Source organism: Notolepis coatsorum, assembly GCF_963971535.1.
Source record: "Notolepis coatsorum genome assembly, chromosome: 2".
Lineage (NCBI taxonomy): Eukaryota > Metazoa > Chordata > Actinopteri > Aulopiformes > Paralepididae > Notolepis > Notolepis coatsorum.
This window is the reverse complement of record NC_140166.1, coordinates 173,964,353-173,986,830: the sequence shown is the minus strand read 5'-3', so window position 1 is coordinate 173,986,830 and position 22,478 is coordinate 173,964,353. Positions and strand designations below refer to the sequence as shown.

General features: G+C 42.0%; 1 protein-coding gene across 1 annotated transcript in view; it reads left to right on the top strand.

Annotated features, from left to right (window-relative positions):
• The first annotated feature begins 14,154 nt into the window (after positions 1–14,154).
• Positions 14,155–22,478, top strand: part of atp10a (ATPase phospholipid transporting 10A) — a 139,167-nt gene continuing 130,843 nt past the window's right edge. Inside the window, exon 1 of the mRNA XM_084307816.1 lies at positions 14,155–14,738. Coding sequence (XP_084163942.1) covers positions 14,314–14,738 — 425 coding nt within the window. The 5' untranslated portion in view covers positions 14,155–14,313. The remainder of the gene's footprint in view (positions 14,739–22,478) is intronic.

The following is a 22,478-nucleotide window of genomic DNA, read 5'->3' as shown; positions in this document are numbered from 1 at the left end:
CCCTCCAGAACATTTACAACAAGCGGTGCAGGGGCAAGGCTAAGAGAATCATTAAAGACTCCAGTCACCCGAACAACTGCCTCTTTGAACTGCTGCGGTCAGGCAAGCGATACCGGAGTCTCAAGGCGAGCACAGAAAGACTCAGAAGAAGCTTCTATCCCCAGGCCATCAGGCTGCTAAACGAACAATGAACACTACACAACAACAACCATCAAACGCACATAGCACACACATCCACACGCACACACTCACTTTAAACAAACACACTGTAGCACCCACTCCACACACTTTATAGCACACACTCACTTTAAACAAACACACTGTAGCACCCACTCCCCACACTTTATATTTATTGATGAAGGATTGCACTACAACTCGTACACCTTACTGTAAATTGTACCTAAATTGTACCTCATCCCATTTCTGCTTTGCACTATATAGTATTGTACATTAGTACACTGCATAGTATTGTATATTATATGATAACTCAGTTACGTCTATTCTGCATCGAACATTGTACATATGTCTATACTGAACACTGTGACCTCATTTTCTACTTCTAAATTACATGCTATACTATGTTATTTGATACTATCTTGTCTAGCACAGTCTCTGGAGCGTAACAGTAAGAAGCATTTTGTATGAAAGTATTCTGTACTTCTGTATGACAACTATTAAAGAAACTTGAAACTACAGTATACTGAGCGGCTTTGCTTAAATGCAGCCGAGTGACATTTTATTATTATTGAATTATTACCGGGTTTCCCCCCATATCACCACTCGCCCATATGCCCTTCACAACGGTGATGTTGTCATACTTGTCATTCAGAATACACCTGCTGAACCCCTAGCGTTGACATGAGATTCGATTCCAATGTATTGTCATCATACAGGCTATACAGCACAAGTACAGTACAACCAGAATACGTTTGGCATCCAACCAGAGTGCAAATGTAACAAGTCAAGTTCAAGTTGTTTTATTTAGCTATTACATTACAGTGAAATGCTTGGTTCTTTCACTGCCCAGCCCAGTCCAGTCCAACCCAGTCCAGCCCAACTTTCCCTGCCCAACCCAGTCCAGAATAGTTCCCTCTTTCATGTTAATATGTGATATCCTAATATTTTGAAGAGTAGAGACAGTGTGATTAATACATGTTGTATGCTAATATTGTGGAGAGTAGAGACACTTATTAATGTTATATGCTAATAAATATTTTAAAGAGTAGAGACACGGTGTGATTATTACTATGATTGAAAATCAATTTAGACGAAGATATACAAAGAAGTAATTATCACAATTAGAAATTTATTTTTGGCTGGTAAAAAAAATCATCTACTCGCCAGTTGGCTGGTAAGCCAAAAAGTTAGTTTCCTCCTCATATTTTCCCCGAGAAGATTCCAGGGGCTGGTGAACCTCTGGCGAAAACCCAACATTGTGTAATTTCTCCCTGCGTTTCATAACAGCTAGTTCACGGAGTGCACTGCAACGTCCGTGTTGGAAACAAAAAAAGAGGATGGTAGAGTGTGACCATGTCCAGCGTCATATAGAAGGACGCAGGGGCGTGGCCTGGTCACGTGCATGTGAGTGCAATTGTTTGTTCGTGAGCACAGTAGGTGCTAGGAGATAAGAGATATCTCATAATGGCGAAGAGCGAGACGCGATGGCCAGTATGATAATATAACCTAATGTGAAACACTGTGATTTGAACTATTTTATCACACTTTTTACTTCTTACTGATGCACTGCTCTATCGTATGTTAAATACCCTGTTGTATGTCCGTTCTATTTTATAATTTAAAACTATTTTTACTGGGGCGGTCAGGTGGCGTAGCGGAGATTGTGCTCGTCACCAATGCAAGAGGCTGCGGTCTCGACTCCCGGAGAGTCAGCATTGCCTTGGCTTGGGCTGATCGCTATACTAACTCGTTTGGCTGAGTTAGGGGGAGGGAAGCCATGGGTGGGTCCTGGGCGTTGTGGACAGCGACCCCTACAGTTCGGTCGGGGCGCCTGCACAGCGAGGGTAGGATCTGGAGAAAGGTAGTGTGACCTTCCACACGTTACACTCTCCCGGTGAGAATCTGCGCTGCCAGGCTGGCTGCCGGCTGGCTGCCGGCTGGCTGCACATGTGTCGGAGGAAAACATGTGACAGTCTCCGGCCTCCCGGACCAACAGTAGGGGGAGGTGCGCAACAACCAGGAAGGGGGTTGCGAATTGGCATAACAACTAACAGTGGGATGGGAGAAAAATCGGAAAAAAGGAGGGGGGAAAAGATACAAAAATAAATATATATATTTTTACTGAATAAAACTGTAAACAGAGAACCTATTGGGATGCTAGATCCTAATATGAAACACTGTGATTTACCTTACCTTGCTACCTCAATCTTTTTTATGCTCGCTTATGCCTGTATTTTTTACTGTTATGAAGCACTTTGAACTGCTGTATGAAAAGTGCTATACAAATAAAGTTATTATTATTATTATTTTATTTTATTTTCTATTCTATTTTTATTTTTTAAGATTCAAGAAAACATCAAGGATGAAAGACAAAAAAGTCAAGACTTATTTCCATTGTGGACCTTGGTCTCAGACAGATAAGCAATACAAAACATGACCACAAATAACAATATGACAAACTACATAGACATGTCAATTTTAAGTGCAAACGTAGCCAAAGACAACAATGTATCAGACAACATTTTCATACATTTTAAAATCTAGTTTTTAACATTGTCGAGGAGCCATGATTGTGTCGGCTACTAATGCATTTTAACTGTGAAGGTAGCAAATTCCAATTTGTAGCTCCCCAGAATTTAAAAGAACATTTGCCCATATTTGTTTTGAACATTGGAATACACAGGTCGGCGATGCTGGCTCTGGTGTTATGGGTATGCATGTCCCTATTCCACTGAAAATAATTTGTAAGATAATTGGGGGCCCTATTGTTATGAATGTTTTTTTTTATCCACTTTTTCTCCTTCTTTTTCTGTTTTTCTCCCATCCCAATTTAGTTGTGCCAATTCCCCCCTCCCCTGTCTTGATCATTGCTCGCATGTGCCCCCCACTGGTCGGCCGTAGGGAGGGTTGAAGAATCTATCGCATGTCCCCTCCGATGCAGTCAGCCAGCCACTTCTTTTCACCTGCCAGCGCGGACTCTCATTGGCGAGGTGTAACGTGTGGGAGGCTCACACTACCCTCGACATCTCCTGTCCTTGCTGTGCAGGCGCCCTGACCGACCTGTAGCAGTCGCTGTTTACAACGACCAGATTACCACCCATCGACTTCCCTCCCGCTGACTCTGCCAATTGAGTCAGTATGACGGCCGGCCCAAGCCGGAGGCAACGCTGACAGCCAGATTCAATAGGTGCGGCACCCAGCCGCACCTATTGTTATGAATGTTGTGAACTATATTGAGCTGAAGTTGAACGGACCTGGCTACCAGAGGGAGCCAGCCCAACAACTGGAAGTGTTGTTTGCCCACATTTGCTCTGGAGGCTAGTCTTAGAGTGAATCGGATGAGTTTATTCTGGGAAACCTGTAACTTTTCTTTTAAAACTTTGGTCAGACCTCCGTACCAAGAACAGATGGTCAAAACAACAAGAAACGAGTGAATTTGAATCTGTTTTGGCCATATGCAGAGATCATTTATTGTCAATGAGCCAATGTTTGATGGTAGAGAATTCCTTACTGAGAGTGGCCTGCAGCTTTCAAGTTCAAGTTCAAATTTTTCTTTATTAGTTGTCATACAGAAGTACAAAATACTTTTATACAAAATGCTTCTTTCTGTTTCGCTCGAGAGACTGTGCTAGGCAAAAATAGATAATAAAATAAGTATAGCAGTATAAAATAGAAGTCAAGTACGTAGACAACAATGTTCAGTATATACATATATACAATGCTCTATGTAGAGTAGAAGTAACTGAGTTACCATACAATATACTATACAGTGCAAAGCAGAAGTGGGATGAGGTACAATTTAGGTACAATATAATTTACAGTAAGGTGTAGTGAGGTATGGGTTGTTGTGCAAATTCTTTACCGATAAATATAAAGTGTGCTTAGGTGTACTAAAGTGGTTAAAGTGGGTGCTGCAGTGAGTTGTATGTTTAAAGTGAGTGTGTGCGTGTGGATGTGTGTGCTGTGAGTGCATTTGATGGTTGTTACATAGTGTTATTGTTCGTTGAGCATCCTGATGGCCTGGGGATAGAAGCTTCTTCCGAGTCTCTCTGTGCTTGCCATGAGACTCCGGTATCGCTTGCCTGACTGCAGCAGTTCAAAGAGGCAGTTGTTTGGGTGGCTTGAGTCTTTGATAATTATCTTTGCCTTACCCATGCACCGCTTGTTGTAAATGCCCTGGAGAGTGGGAAGCCCCCCTCCAATTGTGCGTTCGGCTGAGCGGGCTGGCAATTCCACGCAAATGTCAACCTCACCATGAAAAAATTTAAATAACATGATCAAAACCAAACCAATTTCAAATGTATCATCAAGGTCTATATTTTGAAGTACAAAATAGATTTGATCGTAATATTTATGAGAATGCATGTTTTTTCACACTACAGGAGGAGACACAATGATGTAAAAAAAAGAATTGTATGACTTTCTGAATGGCCAGAATGGCAAAAAAATCAACAGATATTTTTCTAACCTCACCTTTGGTCATGAAGGGCTGTTGTATCAATATGTGAATCAATTATGTACTTTGTGTCTTTCCATTGGCAGGTGAAGCATGCTGTTTATAATGCCCCTTTATGGGACAGCGAATGTAACATCCATAACGTTTTCCAGGAAAAGTTGTCATAAAACATGCATCTGGAATGCAATGTCAACCAAACTTCCTAAGCAAAGCTAAATTTTATAAAGATGACATATTAGCAACAATTAGTCATTCTGGTCTTATTTTTTATATTCTTTACAAGTGTTATGGATGTTACCGTTATGGATGTTACATTGCAAGTGACGGATGTTACATTGCGAATGTGTGTTGTTAAGTCCGATTACGACCCCTTTGTTTGAAGTATAATTTACTGTAAACGACCCTCCAGGTAGCGTCATTCGGTTTGTGTGTGATAGGGAACCTTTATTTTGAAGCACCGCCAAACCGGAAGTAGCTAACCGGACGCAGATACCGCGAGCATGAGCTCAGCTTGACGGATAAAATGAAAGTTTAGGTTACAGTTAAAAGAAAAGAGAAATCTCTGTGGATATCTTCGTTATTCTTTTGTTATTTGGAAATGGTTTACAAGGTAACTGCTGTGTACTTTCTATGGTTTTAATATTGGTTTGAATTCACCTTTGTTTGTGTTTTGACAACCTAAAGTTATTCCTGCTACTGTGAAAATACGTTGTTTTCTAGCTAGTTTGGTCATTGCAAATTTCTAGCTTGCCTACACATTTAATAAGGTCCATAGTACCAGCATTTTAAGAGTTTTTGTTTGCTTATAGATCCGGAAAGAAGACTTTCATGTGGTTTATGGTTAAGCCCCCTGTGGGAGAGAGAGGACAAGGTACTGGGATGTCAATTTGTCCTATTTAGTGATATGGGCTGTTTATTTTATATTTGTATTCATTAATGTATTTGGCTATGTCACTGTTATTGGAAGCCATTTGTGTCAAGTGTTATGTTAGCTTATTAAACAATGTGAATGTGGCACTTATGTATATCTAATGTATATCTGTATATATATAATGTATATATATCTGAGTATCTTTTCTTTGTCTTTCTTTGTCTTTTCACCTCAGCTCTTACGTTGTGAAATGAAAATAAACATTCATGAAACACCAGTAAAGGAGTCCATCCATCACTCTCCCAGGGATGCTACATTTACACATTTTAGTTACACTTATTGAGATAAAGATGAGCCTGCAATAAGAATTTTTTTGACCTTTTGGATTTTGAGATAGGTGACAAAATACACAGTGTTATGGATGTTACGAAAATTGACAAGCTTTTCGGACTCACTGAACACATGATGAAAACTCTGTGAATATCTTTTTCAAAGAATAACATGTTTACTATCACTTTGTAGGGAAGGCTTTGAGGTACCCAAAAAGCACATTCAGGAAAACCTGGCATTTCCTCTCAAGGAATGAATCACAAAAAAGTGCCGTTATGGATGTTACATTTTTGCGTTATGGATGTTACACGTCTGAAATAGACAAAAAACACTATAAAAAATGTGTGTTGTTAACTCCGATTATGACCCCTTTGTTTGATTTAAATCAGAAGTATTTTATGACTCCTAGTTTGATTAAAATCCAACATATTTCCAGACACAACTTTTTCACACATTGTTGGTCTAGGCTAGAGCCATATGAAATCCGTTTAATTTTTTTCCAAATTCAATTTATTTTTTTTCCAAATTCCGTTTTTTCCGTTTTAATATTTCAGAATTCTGTATTTTGCTTTGTACGCTCATTTTACCATCAGAAATAGTGTCTAATAAGTGGGAATGAATAAATGTCCACAATTTAATAAGATATAACAGTCCATTTAATAGGGCTGTCTTAAATACTTCGAAGCTTCGTTAGATGGCCATGGGATTCGAATATGAAAATAAAATTCGATTATAAAAAAATAATAATAATAATGATATATAAATATATATTTTTATTTTTTGCTAAATCAACTCTGCCTCTCTTTGTTAACTACAACAAGCAATGCTGTTTGTTATTTAAGATGAGGTCGGACTCTGCACTGACAGATTTGTGTTCATTGTGCTGCTTTTATAAAGCCTCAAATGACGGCTTACAATATTTCATGAAAGCAAAGTGTTTTGTTTGTCTAAGATTTAAAAAGGTTTAAACTTTACAGCACTGACAAAGTTGAACAAAGTGCTGTACAAGTCCCACAACATAAAAAAAAATTACATTATTATTTTCTTTTTACAGTTGATTCCATTTTTATTGCTCAATTCCGCGATTCCGTCCGCGATTCCGTGAACGCGGATTTCATATGGCACTAGTCTAGGCAGAGCAGTGTCCACGTTAGCCTACTGCTAATCGGCTGCTGTCGGCCATCTCCCCCTCGCGTCTGCTCAGCCTACATGTGTATTTGTTATTGTTTTGCAGAGTATCGTGACAAGAAACCCACCCCAAAAAACACAGAAACCCCAAATGAAACCAAACAGAAAGTAAATGAGTATTATTCCAGGGACGACATTTCAAGACGGGCCCCAGGAATGAAGGATGCAGTGACCATAAGAGAAGGAGTCAAGCAGAGGGTTCAGAAACGCCACATGTCCATGTCCCTTATGGAGGCTTACCGCTGCACTTCCAACCAAAGAGGACAAGTCCTGGGTCAGTTTTGATCAGATTCGTGAACACCTCAATCCTCACATGGATAACAGAGGGAGATACCATTTCTCTGAACCAGTCCAGGCAGAGTGAATTGGACTTGATTTTTTATAACTTTGTTTTCATGGTGAGGTTGACATTTTCATGGAATTGCTCCAAAACTAATTTTCTGATTTAACCGATATTATTAATATTGCTGTTCTCTGTATAGAAAACACCTTTTTATGTTAATCAAATAAAGAGCTATTTTCCAAAACGTTTTGTAATTTATTTTCAGAAGTGACTGATATTTTGAAACTATGACAGAAAAAAGAAAAGATTATGTTTTTTTGTGATTTTTGTGATGTCACAGTATGTCATAAATTAACATTCTAGAACATTTGTGATGTCACAGTATGATGTCATAATAGTACATTCTAGAACATTTGTGATGTCACAGTATGATGTCATAATCAAACATTCTAGAACATTTGTGATGTCAAAGTATGATGTCATAATCGAACATTCTAGAACATTTGTGATGTCACAGTATGATGTCATAATCAAACATTCTAGAACATTCGTGATGTCACAGTATGATGTCATAATCGAACATTCTAGAACATTTGTGTTCTATATATATTCAACAATTCTCTCAGCATTTCCTGGCATTTTTTCAGACTACAACATGAATCCAGACTGGTTTGACCCTCAAAATGGTCCACTGAAGTCAAACACATGTGGGTAAAGCCCTATTTTTGATAGTGTTTTTTGTCTATTTCAGACATGTAACATCCATAACGCAAAAATGTAACATCCATAACGGCACTTTTTTGTGATTCATTCCTTGAGAGGAAATGCCAGGTTTTCCTGTGTGCTTTTTGGGTACCTCAAAGCCTTCCCTACAAAGTAATAGTAAACATGTTATTCTTTGAAAAAGATATTCACAGAGTTTTCATCATGTGTTCAGTGAGTCCAAAAAGCTTGTCAATTTCCGTAACATCCATAACGCTGTGTAGTTTGTCACCCATCTCAAAATCCAAAAGGTCAAAACATTTCTTACTGCAGGCTCATCTTTATTTCAATAAGTGTAACTAAAATGTGTAAATTATACTTCCAATTAAAATCGATGCCTTGTCAATGTTAAGTTAAGTTTCCAATGTTCTCTCTGAATGTAACATCCATAACGCTGGAATTGGTGCTATTCCCAAACCAGGAGGTGATATTGTCAGTCAGGATGCTCTCTATTGTGCATGAGTAGAAGTTCGTAAGGATCTTCTGACTGACTTGGAACTTCCTTAGGCGTCTGAGGAAGTAGAGGCATTGCCGTGCCTTCTTCACAACACTGTCAATGTGTGAGGTCCATGTCAAGTCCTCGGATATGTGGACTCCGAGGTACTTAAAACTGTTCACTCTCTCAACCGGTGCCCCGTCGATGCTGAGGGGGCTGTAGTCCCTGACCCCCGACCTCCTAAAGTCCACAATCATCTCTGTAGGCTCCGTAATGGAGGTCTCTTTATTATCATTCAGTATTCTATTTGTGTTGTATTATTAGTTGTACTGTCACTTTAGGTGGTGGGCGTGCTCACGGGGTGTGACGCTAATGGGAGTGTTTTTATGGAATGTCATTCACCTTTTCACGTTGGTTGACAGTAGGGCTGGGCGATAAAACAATAACGATAACTATCGCGATAAATTATTTCCTCGAAATAAACATGAAACGTGGTCGCAAAGTTTCGATATATCGATTTTCCAAGCTTGGATATGAGCACACGCACTAACAACCAATCAGTGAAGGAGATGGCCGAGAGCGAAGGAGACCCGCGCTGCACCTCTGGGTAGAGAGGTAGTCAACAAGGCTGGCTAGGGTAATTAGCTTGCACGGCGCTATTTTATATATTTACGTGCCGAGTATGTGTGTGGCGTGAATTCTGATGCCACGGTTATAGTAGTATGTGGTATACGGTGGACGTCGTTGCAATGTATTGGGGCGGAACAGAGTATTTTAGGGATATTTAGTACATTAGAAATATGGCTGGCTAGGATAATTAGCTTGCACTGCGCAATTGTATAGTTTGGCTGGCTAGGATAATTAGCTTGCACGGCGCTATTTGATATATTTACGTGCAGAGTGTGTGTGTGGCGTGAATTCTGATGCCACGGTTATAGTAGTGTGTGGTATACGGTGGACGTCGTTGCAATGTATTGGGGCGGAACAGAGTATTTTAGGGATATTTAGTACATTGTCATGGGATACACTGCTCGCTCTGGCTAACTGCTAACGTGCGCGGACTGATGACGACATCAACTCGAGACATTCGCAGCAGAAAAACAAGTCTCTTAATAGCCCGTCCAGCGGCGCCGGGCGTAAGAAGTTAATTAAACTTGACAGACATTATATCGACGATAATTATCGATATCGAGTTATATGAAAATAATTTAATAATTTTATCGCGATAACGTTTTTGGCCATATCGCCCAGCCCTAGTTGACAGTTCACTGAGGTTGACAGTTCACGGAGAGAGGGGGTGAGAGTTAGGAGAGCATATTTTCTTTTGACCGCAAAGCGCAATAACGCAAAGCGCAAATCGCAATATTGAAAGCATGCAAGAGCGCAATATTGAAGAACGCAACCACACGCAAGATAGTTCTAAGAACGTGAGCGTGCTTGTCCATTGGGGACCGGTTGTGCCACACGCAATATTGAAAGCACACAAGCACGCAAGAACGCATCAGTATCTGTATATTAGTGTATGTTAAATAAGAGTATTTTGTTTGTCTCATGAAGCGAAAGAATAAAAGCCTCAAAAGTATTTCCTGGACGTGGAACAGAGTTATTTCACTGTGCGCGTCAATTGTTTGAACTCCTCCACTCAGCCCCTCGGCACTACCTGTCTATGACAGTCTACTGCCGCAACAATCTCCTTTGTTTTGCTGAACGTTCAGGGAGAGGCTGTTCTCTTGACACCATCCCGCTAGAACCTTGACCTCCTCCAGGTAGGCCCTCTCGTCGTTTGCAGAGATCAGGCCCACCACTACTGTGTCGTCAGCAAATTTGATGATTGTGTTGTTGTTCCGCTGTGCCACACAGTCATGTGTGTACAGGGAGTAGAGGAGGGGACTCAGAAGACAGCCCTGGGGGGCCCCTATGTTGAGAGTGATGGATGAGGAGGTGCAGCTTGTCCACATCCTTATCGGAGGAAAGGATAGCAGAGTCATCCGCATAGAGAAACAGGTTCACATTACAGGCGGCTTGCAGATCATTAATAAATTAAAAACAATAACCCAGGACACTCCATTGAGGGACTCCGCAAGTCACTGGTAAGGCAGATGAGTGATGGCCCCGAAGCTTCGATTGCCAAAAAAAGCTTTGAAGGTCAGCCCTAGTTGACAGTGTCAAAAGCCTTTTGAAGGTCAATTAAAATCATACCACAGAGTTTGCCAGCATCCATTTCAGCTCTGATAAAATCTGTAAAAAAAAAGTAAACAAGAATAGGTGGAATGTGGTTTCCTAAAACCTGATTGAAATTTATATAATAATTATGAGTCGGTCATGTACTCATAGAGCTGCTCGTGAATTACCTTTTCTAAAACTTTGGAGGTGACAATGAGAATCGAGATGGGCCTATAATTACTAGGGTCAGACCTATTCCCTTTTTTAAAAAGGGGGATGACTTTGGCATGTTTCATTTCGCTTGGGACAATGCCCTGCGCCAAGGACAGGTTGACCATGTGTAAAATAGGTGGCACTATCAACTCAGCTACGTCTTTTAAAAACCTGGCTGGGATATTGTCTAGAGCACTTGCCTTGGAGCACTTGAGACCTTTTAAAAGAGTGATAATGTAAACTACAGAGACTGGCTTAAAAGAGAAGCTGTTATAATAAGCTGGATAACACCCAAGTGTGCATAAAACTCATGAAGGTGGGCCTGCCCAAAGGTTTGAGGGCCAGAGGGCAGGCGGTCAACTAGCTTGTGTGCAATTGAAGTAAAAAAAATCAGCAATCTGAGAGGTCTATTATATGCAAAATATTTATCCCACAATGCAAAGGATATTTTGCTGTTGGCAAGCATTAGTGTTAACATCCATCAATCAACCCCCCCCCCCCCTCCTTCAAAACAGGCCCCCAAGACCCCCCCCCCCCTCTGCAATCAAAGTTTTATTGTTGATATTTCTTTGTTATGTTTTACTCTATTCTGTATTTATTTTATTGTGAGTGACTTTGGGTACTTAGACAAGTGCTATATAAATGTTTTGTATTATTATTATTCATTATTAACATTTACAACCAAACATTAGAGCTCCTAGGTCAGCTTCCAAATCATAAAGTTAACACTAGTTAGTGTTAATAAAATGTGTTTTTTTTATTAACAGTAGGCCTACCTAGAGTTAGCTGCAATATTGAATAGCTACTAACAGTAAACGAGGATGTGAGGTAGAGTAGGAGTACTGAGTGACATCATTACTGGAGAAATAATGAAGCCAGTGGCCAAAATGTTTGTTTGATATTAAAACAAGAATGCAGCTTGGATAGGCCCTTATAATGGCCTAACTCACCATCTTGCCAAATAATTTCTGATATATATATACAATACACATGTGTGTGAGTGACGTCACGTGTTATTGTGGTGATACACTGGCCAACGTTGGACAGGTGTCTCAACAACACGGTTGTCCTGATTGCATGGCATCCCTTGTTGCCCAGATACAGTCTTGGCTATTTCATCCTCTGTCTCACTTAATTTACTATTGCCCTATCCTGTTGCAACTTGCAATGGGCCTGGTCTTAGATACACTACACGACCAAGGTACCCATGTACATGTCAAAATACTTCCCAAAGGTCAGTGAATACCACGATCACAACACCAGAGGGAGCTCCACAAATCATGTTAAACCCAGATTCGGCTCAAACAAGGGACTAAACACGTTTCACAATTATGCCACATCAATGTGGAACGCCCTACCTAAAGCTGTAAAGGAATGTGAATCACTACCCACTTTCAAAAACACTCTCAAAGAACACCTACGGGAGACTGCAATTCGAAACTGGCCCCTACAAATGTCCTAAACCAGTTGTACAGTAAATGACCATGTATGGCTTTGTCAGTATTCCAATGTACAGTGTCCCCCCCCCCCCCCCCCCCCCCCACCTCCAATGTACAGCCCATCCCCCCCAACCTCCTCCAATGTAGTTTCTACGTCAAATGACACTTTTTTCTGGACACTTTTTGTATCACAAACAGTACTGTATTTGCTAATCTGGTATGTCATAATAAATGTATAGATGTAGCAGTACTGTCTATCTGTATGCCGTGTGTGTGTCATATATGTTATGATGAATTGAAAATGGGGGACCCTGATGTAAACAAGACAAAAGTCTTTCTCTGGTCTGCATCCCCTTAACACTTGTATGTATTGAGCTGTACTGTACTTAGTCTGTACCCATTCTGCAATCTGTTAACACTTTGACTGCCGGGAGCCGTCTTTAGACGTCTTTGCTGGCCATGCTAAAGTTGCCGGGGGACGCTGTACGTCGTCTTTATATCAATATTTCAAAAATCTGCGATCGGATTCATAATGTCCCTCCGCTGGCCTGAGATCCACCAGCAGGACCCACTGAGCTCTCTGGCGGTTCAGGAGCGCCATCTGGTGGCCGATCGGCGCAAGCGCTTAACAGGAAGCGCATTAGAGGTTTTGCTAGACGTCCGTATTGCTTCCGGCCACTCGGTACATGTCCCGTGACTCTAGCTCGTCACTCTACATAGCGATCGATTGCCAATAACTCGATAAACAACATGATTTGGACGTATATACCATTATACAAGCTGGAGATGGACCGGGTAATAATATATCCCATAATGATAAAATTTCTACTCGACGATGATCGCCCAACGGCGCGCGGAGACTGGGGTGAGTTTCAGCGTGTAACGTTACCGTCTTCGATAATAACTGATATTATCAACATTTGACCCACATTAGATGATTGGTATAACGCTGCCCACGGAATTATAAACGCCCCCCTCGCCCATCCGGTCAACATCAGATGACGTGTAGTAACTTCTAGAAGTACGTCTAGTTGGAATTTTTTATATCGCGCTGATTGCCATCAAACTGTATTTCATCATCAATATAATGCATTTGGGGCTATATATCACGTTCTGGAGAAAGCTGCAGAAAGAGATGAAAACATACTTATACATTAGACCATACTTTACTATGAATATGTGAATGAAAAAGTTTAACGTTGCTACACAATGAACAATACATATAGGACTTTGAATGGGCCCTAATAATGGCAATGTAGCAATAGAATTTAAAAAGTTATAGCCCTGCAAAGAAGGGGACTTTCTCCATAGACAAATAGCGCTGGCAATCTATGGTATATCATTAATTTAACCTTAGGCAACCAAAGTGTTAATAAACTTTTCAATCAATCAATCAATTGCCCAGAAAGTTTACCTGTATGTCGCCACGCTTATCAAAGGATTCGTATTTGTGTCATAATAACATTGATCTGTTTCTGTTTAGACAGAGGGGTGAGATACTACTTCCCGAGTAGGACAGCGTGAACTCAAATAATACCGCGTGGCACTTCGATCCACAAAAAAACACAGGTTGGATCGGAGGAGGGGCATGCGGGTCACATTTCGTGAGAAGTGCGAACCTTCCCCCTGTGACGCTCGAGCTCCGCAGCTCCACACACACAAACGGCTGTGGAATTCCACCCGGAAGTCGATCCCCATGATGTAGAGATCGTCGGCGAAGCTGGTAACGCGAAGTTATGCTACTCCTCATTATCCAAGCATCCTCTCCAGCTATTAGAGGAAAAAAAGAGCAACAGCGAAAAGCTAAAGTTTTCCTCTCTGACTAAAAAACGACAGAGGAGTCGATATGGATGAAAGGAGAAATTCGCCTGGACAAAGAATGATGATATCATTCTACACATAGTGAAATAATGATAACATAGCACTTTATTTCGGGGGGAAACGAAGACGAAAAAACAAAACTTTGGCAAAAGTTTTGAGGCAAATTGGGCTGCTATGGCGCGAGAGACTGGAGAAGCCGGGATGGTCAAAGGTGCAAACGTTAAAAAACAAAGAAAGAAGAAAAACAAGGAGAACAAGACCAGGACTGTCCACGCAAATATACTGTATGACCACGAGAAGGGAGAGGACAATCCAAACCGCCACTATGCAAACAATAAGATCAAGACGACCAAATACACACTCCTATCCTTTCTACCGAAGAATCTCTTCGAACAGTTCCATAGGTTTGCCAATGTCTATTTTGTTTTCATCGCTTTGCTCAATTTCGTCCCGGTTGTCAATGCATTTCAACCAGAGCTCGCATTGGCCCCAGTGGTCTTCATCTTGGCCGTCACAGCGATCAAAGATCTGTGGGAGGATTACAGAAGACACAGGTCGGATAAAGAGATCAATCATATGGACTGTCTCGTCTACAGCAGGTAGGCCTATACCGTGAACCTGCAACCTTTTTTGTTTTGCTGATATAAGTTATCTCGTGTGAACTATTGTGGGCCTGCAGTAGTCATGATCAGCACATACACTTCAAGTTTTGTTTTATTTGTCACATATAATGTACATTGCAGTGAAATGCTTGGTTGTGTATGAGCCCCCCTGCGATTGTGCTTCATACAGTAAAACGAATTTAAGAAGACCATACAAAATATACAAACTAAAATGCAAAATGAGGTAGGGATGAAGTGCACATTTTTAGTAATACATATACAATATGTGTACAATACAATAGTGTTAACGTGTTTAAAAAGTGTCTAAAGGTAATGTTAAAAGTGAGTGTTTAAATTGAGTGTGTGGATGTGTGTGCAATGAATGTAGATGGTTTCTTCACTTGCTACTTTGTTACTAGCCTTTGGCTACTTTCCCCCAATCTCCACTATAACAAAGAGTAAAGGTGGGCTTTGTTTTTAATCCATCTGCCAGTATAGCGTTGCATAATACATCGACACATATCAACACCTGTTTCTCAGAAGGTAGTGGTACACAGTACACATGGGATCAAATTGCCGAGATCCAAACACTGTTTCTCGCATGACTCCAAATGTATGGAACATTACAATATCATTAGCATAACTTTTCACGATTTCTCTCGAGGCCCACGTATTCCAGGCCCCAAGCACAGAGTGGAGATGAGGGAGATAATATAATATCTAAAGTAAACACCATATTCCTCTGCATTTTGTTCAAGAACTGTCTGATTATTCATTTAAATTAAACTTTGTCTTAAACTCTCAGCTACTGACATGTCCACAAAACATTTGTCAAGAGCTGTGGATATAAAGCATCTTTTATTCCAGCTGTAAAGGTATTCACTAATTCACTTCCCTGTGTCCTGACCTTATTTGCCTATATTTACCATTTTTATAAAACGTTTGCTTTGAACAGCTAATACATTGCCCCTTTTCTATATTTTGCCTGAAAGGTTTCTGCACCACAGAGTTAACCAAAATGTTGTTCCTACGTTTTCCAAAGTCTGTGTAGAGTGTATTTCCCTAATGAAAAGCAGCACTGTCAGCCGTGCACAGGGCATCATTCGTGGTCATCAAAGGGCTCAGTGTTGGGTGACTCTTACTTTTTTAGCTAAGCCTTGGTTGAAGCTGTTGGACAAGGTTGGACATAATTGAGTTTTCTTTTGCTGTGGTCAATATTGTGCAAAACAGTCCCTTTCAGACCCAGGCAACACATAACTAAACATAGTGTTGGAAATCAGACGACACGGCCACCTCCCCTCTTCCCCTTATTAGGTTAAGTAGGTTATTTGGCCAATCTAATCAAAGTTTTACTCTACTATCTTAAAGCCCACTGTACGCTGCCCGAATTAAACCATAGGAATTCCATTCTTCACGTGGGCCATTTTCTTATAGCAACCTGGAGGGGTTGTATGTTTACAAAAGAGAGAATTCCTGTATTATCAATAATGCTAATATTTACAAAGAAGGAATGACACAAACACAGCCTGTGCACTGGCAGATGTTTCTGAGCTTTCACTTGTTATGATGACTGCTATACCTTACAGGATTCCTCCTTACTGTAGAACTAGATATGGGGCCTGTATAAATCATTTAGACATGACATACTGTAAGTAAGAGGCCAGTGTAGGATTACTTTGGACTTGGCTTCTAGATGCATTGAATTATAGTGTAAGTATGACACCATTTAATATGCGTTATTAATCGGAAATGTACCCATACTGGTATTGGATATGAAGCCAATACTGCCATGCTGTGCTGATGGAATTGGTATTGGTGAATCTTCCAAATACTACAATCTGATGCCAAGAGCCATGTGCAACACGTCAGAAATCCAAGCCAAGCACCTTGACCGTCTGCATTCTTGACTCAGAAATATCTTGGATCACTCATGGTGAAAACTGGGTTCCATGACGTGTAATCTCAATCCTTTTTGTCCAGCGGCCCCAAACTCATAGTCTGTATTGTTAAGTGAAAGTAATATTAGATTATAAGATAGGATCGGTACTCTGTGAAAAAGCTGTAGTTAGTGCAACGCTCAAGTCAAGCTATTGGCATGTTGTGTAGGTTCATGGTCTTTGATGGAAGGATATAAAGGTAAACGTGAGTCTGAGTCGGATATAATTCCAATTGTGTCTGTTGTTTTGACTATTTTGGTTTCGTAACGTAATGAGACTGCTGGAAATTTAGTTCGTTGTGCATTTAGTGCAGTCTTGTACCCATTACATCTAATTTAATTATGCTAAACTCCCATCAAATGTCAGACCAATTGAATAATTGGAATCATATAACCCGAGATACCACAATAAAATCCTATGGTAAAGACCATAGGCAAAAACATTTCTGGAACCCAAACATTTCAGCCAGATTTTGATAGGATTTTGTCATTGCTGACGTAATTTCCAGTGTCGTGCCTGATTATGAACGACGACCGCCAACCTGGTATCTTTACCCCTTGTAGGGTGGGATACCGTGTCTTGCACATTTACGAGAAGCGACAATAAAGCTGACTTGGACTTTGTAGTGTGACATAATCAAAGAACAGCCCCATTACACCCTGACAAAGTCTGGCATGTTAGAATTCTTTGCCTTTTTTCTTCTAGTGCGACAATTCCTTCTACTTCTTCTTTGACTTTGGACAAAAATGAGAAGACGAGTAACCCCTCCTTCCTTTTCCCCTGTGAACTCCATGTCCAGACGGCATGCAGCGATCTGTCGGGGACAAAGGCATAGTGAGCCCTGTCTCCCGGCCAAGTGACAGCGAGACTTGATGGTGCTAAGGTGACACGGCGACCACCGTGAAAGACACAGATATCATGTAGTAGTCTGATCCCGGCATTGGAGCTGATCACGTGACTCCCCGGATGTATTTGTAAACATCTGATGGCCTTGTCCAGAAACAGTCCTTATCCTGTAAACCTGTACTCTGTCTGGACTGGAGGCATTTGCCTGCAAGAGGTTATGACTCGGGGCAGTTATCCAAACTGATTAACTTCTCTATTCTACAATGACGACTTATTCTACACGCACTTAACAAGCCTGTTGCTTAAAGTACGTTATTGCACAACAAACAAAGTAGTGTTTCGGTAGTAATTTGTCTCCCCAATTGTTTTGAGCTGCATTTCACAGAAAGCCTGGATTTTGGCTGCCAAGGTGCAGAAACAATGGGATTTCATCAAACTTGAAAACATGTCCCCACTTAAGTTTTCCCTCCCAGTAGTGCACTATTGTTGCAGATATTTGCATGGGTTTTGTATACATCAAAACAAACAATAATCACATTATGAAACACAGTACTTTCTTTTTTACGCATATTTTTCCGGTATGTGTTTGATATTTCCCCAATGTTCCTTGGCACGTGTTCAGAGATTCTTAATACTGAAGGAGCAATCTTAATGCTTTTCTCCTGTGTTCTGTCGTGCTCCGCTTGTCCAGAGTTAGCATTGATCAAGATCCATGGCGTTGCCTAAGTATTTTCAACAAAGAACGATAGCTCTAAATGTCATGTGCCACCAGCAGATATAATATTTACAGATGGATGTCTTCCAGTTCGTTTTTAACTGGTACTGGTTCATATGAACTATGTACAGTTTGAAGTCAAACACTATGCAAAGCTGTTGGGGAGACGACACTCTTTTGTATGACTAGAATTGTCCAAACATTTCTTCAACATCACGTCCCAGAAATTGACACACTTTGTTTACAAGGCTTGAAAACAGCCTAGTTCAGTGTTTTGCTTTTTTTTTTTTGCTTTTTTCTCCCCCAGATTTATACTAGTGTCTTGACTTTGGCAATTACGTCTTCCATTTTATCATAGCTAATGCATGTAATGGTGGTGTTCTCAAATACAGCCAATTAGATTTAAGAGATTATCATCTCTCGGTTACACAATTGCCTTGGTTAGAATTTGTGCTGGTCTTGTGAAAAAATAGTAAGATATGTCATAAGCATGAAAGCAGAAACTGAGGAAAATGTATGAGCAACTCATGGCTCATTTGTTTTCATTCAAGACAGAAATACCATCGCTTGCCAGCTGTTGTGTAAATATAGGCCCAAAATAAGCAGGCCTTGTCGTACGGAGTAGGCGCGGCCCAATGACACTTTTTTCACTGCCCATTCACAGAGTCCTAAACTTCTCAGTGTCGCCTGTAACTGAGTACTAATCCAATCCGTTACTTGTACTGACCAGTATAGATGTGGACTATGTCATTTTGGAGTCATTGGACAAAGATATTGCAATGGAATACATTTCTCTAGTCTCCATTAGAGAGATCTAATATGCTTCTAGTTCTTTGTGTCAACAATACAGCAAATCGAGTCACTTTGTTTTGATTTCTGGCATGCTTCTTCTTGGTATCTGATCTGATACTTAGCCTGGTATCGGACCGATATCCAATACTGTATCAGTATGAATGAATGAATGAATGAATGAAAACTTTATTTAACAGATTGCAGAATGGGTACAATACAGTACGGCTCAATACATACAATTGTTAAGGGGATGCAGACCTGAGAAAGACGTTTGTCTTGTTTCCATCAGGGTCCCCCATTTTCAATTCATATAGACATATATGACATACATGACATACAGATAGTCAGTACTGCTACATCTATACATTTATGACATACCAGATTTGCAAATACAGTACTTTTTGTGATACAGAAGGAGTCAAGAAAAGGGAGTATATACATTTGACGTAGAAACTGTACATTGGAGGAGGTTGGGTGGGGGGGGTTGGGTACATTGGGATATTGACAACCATACTGGGTAATTTACATTGGAGGTGGTTGGGGGGCGGGGGGCATCCCACAGTCGTTAGGGGTTTTCCTGGCTTAAAATCTGAAGAAGGTGGCACCTCAGTTTAAACACCATCCGTGTGTGCACTCTTTGGCTCTTTTGGTTTAAAAGTCGGTAAATTGTTAACTTGATAAAATAGCCTAATTAAAGGTATTCACAATGATCTTTAATCCAATAAATGAACAATTGTACAAATATCCATGAAAACAAAAGACCTGGCCTGTATTAAAGTAAAAATCAGTCAGCCAGCTAGTCGCTCACTCACATACTCAGTCAGTCAGTCAGCCAGCTAGTCGCTCACTCACGTACTCACTCAGTAAGCGACTGAGACTCGTATTGGCAGAGTCGTTACATTTGAGTATCGCAAATTGCAATGCATGTTTTGTGATACTTTGTCGATTCTCAAAAACACTTATCGATTTTTAATGAACCCCCAGGGACTGTAGCTTGCTCATATTCTGGGCTAGCTAGAAGGTAGTAATAAAAAAACGATCTATTTTAAAAGGGCTCTCACCTCAAGATATCTGAATGAAAATGGATTCCACAAGTCTTCCCTTTACGGACACTCCCACTCTATGCTAATCCCAAGCAGCTTTGGGCAAAAACAATGCAGCTTTCTGCATGCAGTGCAAATCTGTACCATCTGTGCTGCACTCCTTTCAGCAGAGGTTAAAAAGGAATATCTTCACACTGCAAGTTTGACTCCAGTCAATGAACGATGTGAGAGGAGAGCATCCATCATAACACCACAGATTGTATGCTGCATATGGATTTTTTTTTTAACTATTAGTTTTCCTAAAACAAAGATTTCAAAAGAATTTCCATATATCTCCTTGCTTACAGTATCACTACATATATTGCAATATATGGAATCGTAGCCCCTGTATCGTGATGTGTATCGTATCGGCAGATTCTTGCCAATACACAGTAGAACTGTAGCACTAACTCACTGTATTCTCCTCCCTTTCACCTGTCCTGCTGTCATCCCTGTCCTGCTGTCATCCCTGTCCTGCCGTCATCCCTGTCCTGCTCTCATCCCTGTCCTGCTCTCATCCCTGTCCTGCTGTCATCCCTGTCCTGCTGTCATCCCTGTCCTGCTCTCATCCCTGTCCTGCTGTCATCCCTGTCCTGCTCTCATCCCCGTCCTGCTCATCCCTGTCCTGCTGTCATCCCTGTCCTGCTCATCCCTGTCCTGCTGTCATCCCTGTCCTGCTCTCATCCCTGCCCTGCTGTCATCCCTGTCCTGCTGTCATCCCTGTCCTGCTCTCATCCCTGTCCTGCTGTCATCCCTGTCCTGCTGTCATCCCTGTCCTGCTCTCATCCCCGTCCTGCTGTCATCCCTGTTCTGCTGTCATCCCTGTTCTGCTCTCATCCCTGTTCTGCTGTCATCCCTGTCCTGCTGTCATCCCTGTTCTGCTGCCATCCCTGTCCTGCTGTCATCCCTGTCCTGCTGTCATCCCTGTCCTGCTCTCATCCCTGTCCTGCTCTCATCCCCGTCCTGCTGTCATCCCTGTCCTGCTCTCATCCCTGTCCTGCTGTCATCCCTGTCCTGCTGTCATCCCTGTCCTGCTCTCATCCCCGTCCTGCTGTCATCCCTGTCCTGCTGTCATCCCTGTTCTGCTGCCATCCCTGTCCTGCTCTCATCCCCGTCCTGCTGTCATCCCTGTTCTGCTGTCATCCCTGTTCTGCTGTCATCCCTGTCCTGCTCTCATCCCTGTCCTGCTCTCATCCCCGTCCTGCTGTCATCCCCGTTCTGCTGTCATCCCTGTTCTGCTGTCATCCCTGTTCTGCTCTCATCCCTGTTCTGCTGTCATCCCTGTCCTGCTGTCATCCCTGTTCTGCTGTCATCCCTGTTCTACTGTCATCCCTGTCCTGCTCTCATCCCCGTCCTGCTGTCATCCCTGTTCTGCTGTCATCCCTGTCCTGCTGTCATCCCTGTCCTGCTGTCATCCCTGTCCTGCTGTCATCCCTGTCCTGCTGTCATCCCTGTCCTGCTGTCATCCCTGTTCTGCTGTCATCCCTGTCCTGCTGTCATCCCTGTCCTGCTGTCATCCCCGTCCTGCTGTCATCCCTGTTCTGCTGCCCTGCTGTCATCCCTGTTCTGCTCTCATCCCTGTCCTGCTGTCATCCCTGTCCTGCTGTCATCCCTGTCCTGCTCTCATCCCTGTCCTGCTCTCATCGCTGTCCTGCTCTCATCCCTGTCCTGCTCTCATCCCTGTTCTGCTCTCATCCCTGTTCTGTTGTCATCATCCCTGTCCTGCTGTCATCCCTGTTCTGCTGTCATCCCTGTTCTCCTGTCATCCCTGTTCTCCTGTCATCCCTGTCCTGCTGTCATCCCTGTCCTGCTCTCATCGCTGTCCTGCTCTCATCCCTGTCCTGCTCTCATCCCTGTCCTGCTCTCATCCCTGTCCTGCTCTCATCGCTGTCCTGCTCTCATCCCTGTCCTGCTCTCATCCCTGTTCTGCTCTCATCCCTGTTCTGTTGTCATCATCCCTGTCCTGCTGTCATCCCTGTTCTGCTGTCATCCCTGTTCTCCTGTCATCCCTGTCCTGCTGTCATCCCTGTCCTGCTCTCATCCCTGTCCTGCTGTCATCCTTGTCCTGCTGTCATCCCTGTCCTGCTGTCATCCCTGTCCTGCTGTCATCCTTGTCCTGCTGTCATCCCTGTCCTGCTGTCATCCCTGTTCTCCTGTCATCCCTGTTCTGCTGTCATCCCTGTTCTGTCACCCATATCCTGCTCTCATCCCTGTTCTCCTGTCATCCTTGTCCTGCTGTCATCCCTGTCCTGCTCTCATCCCTGTCCTGCTCTCATCCCTGTTCTGCTCTCATCCCTGTCCTGCTGTCATCCCTGTTCTGCTCTCATCCCTGTCTTGCTGTCATCCCTGTTCTGCTCTCATCCCT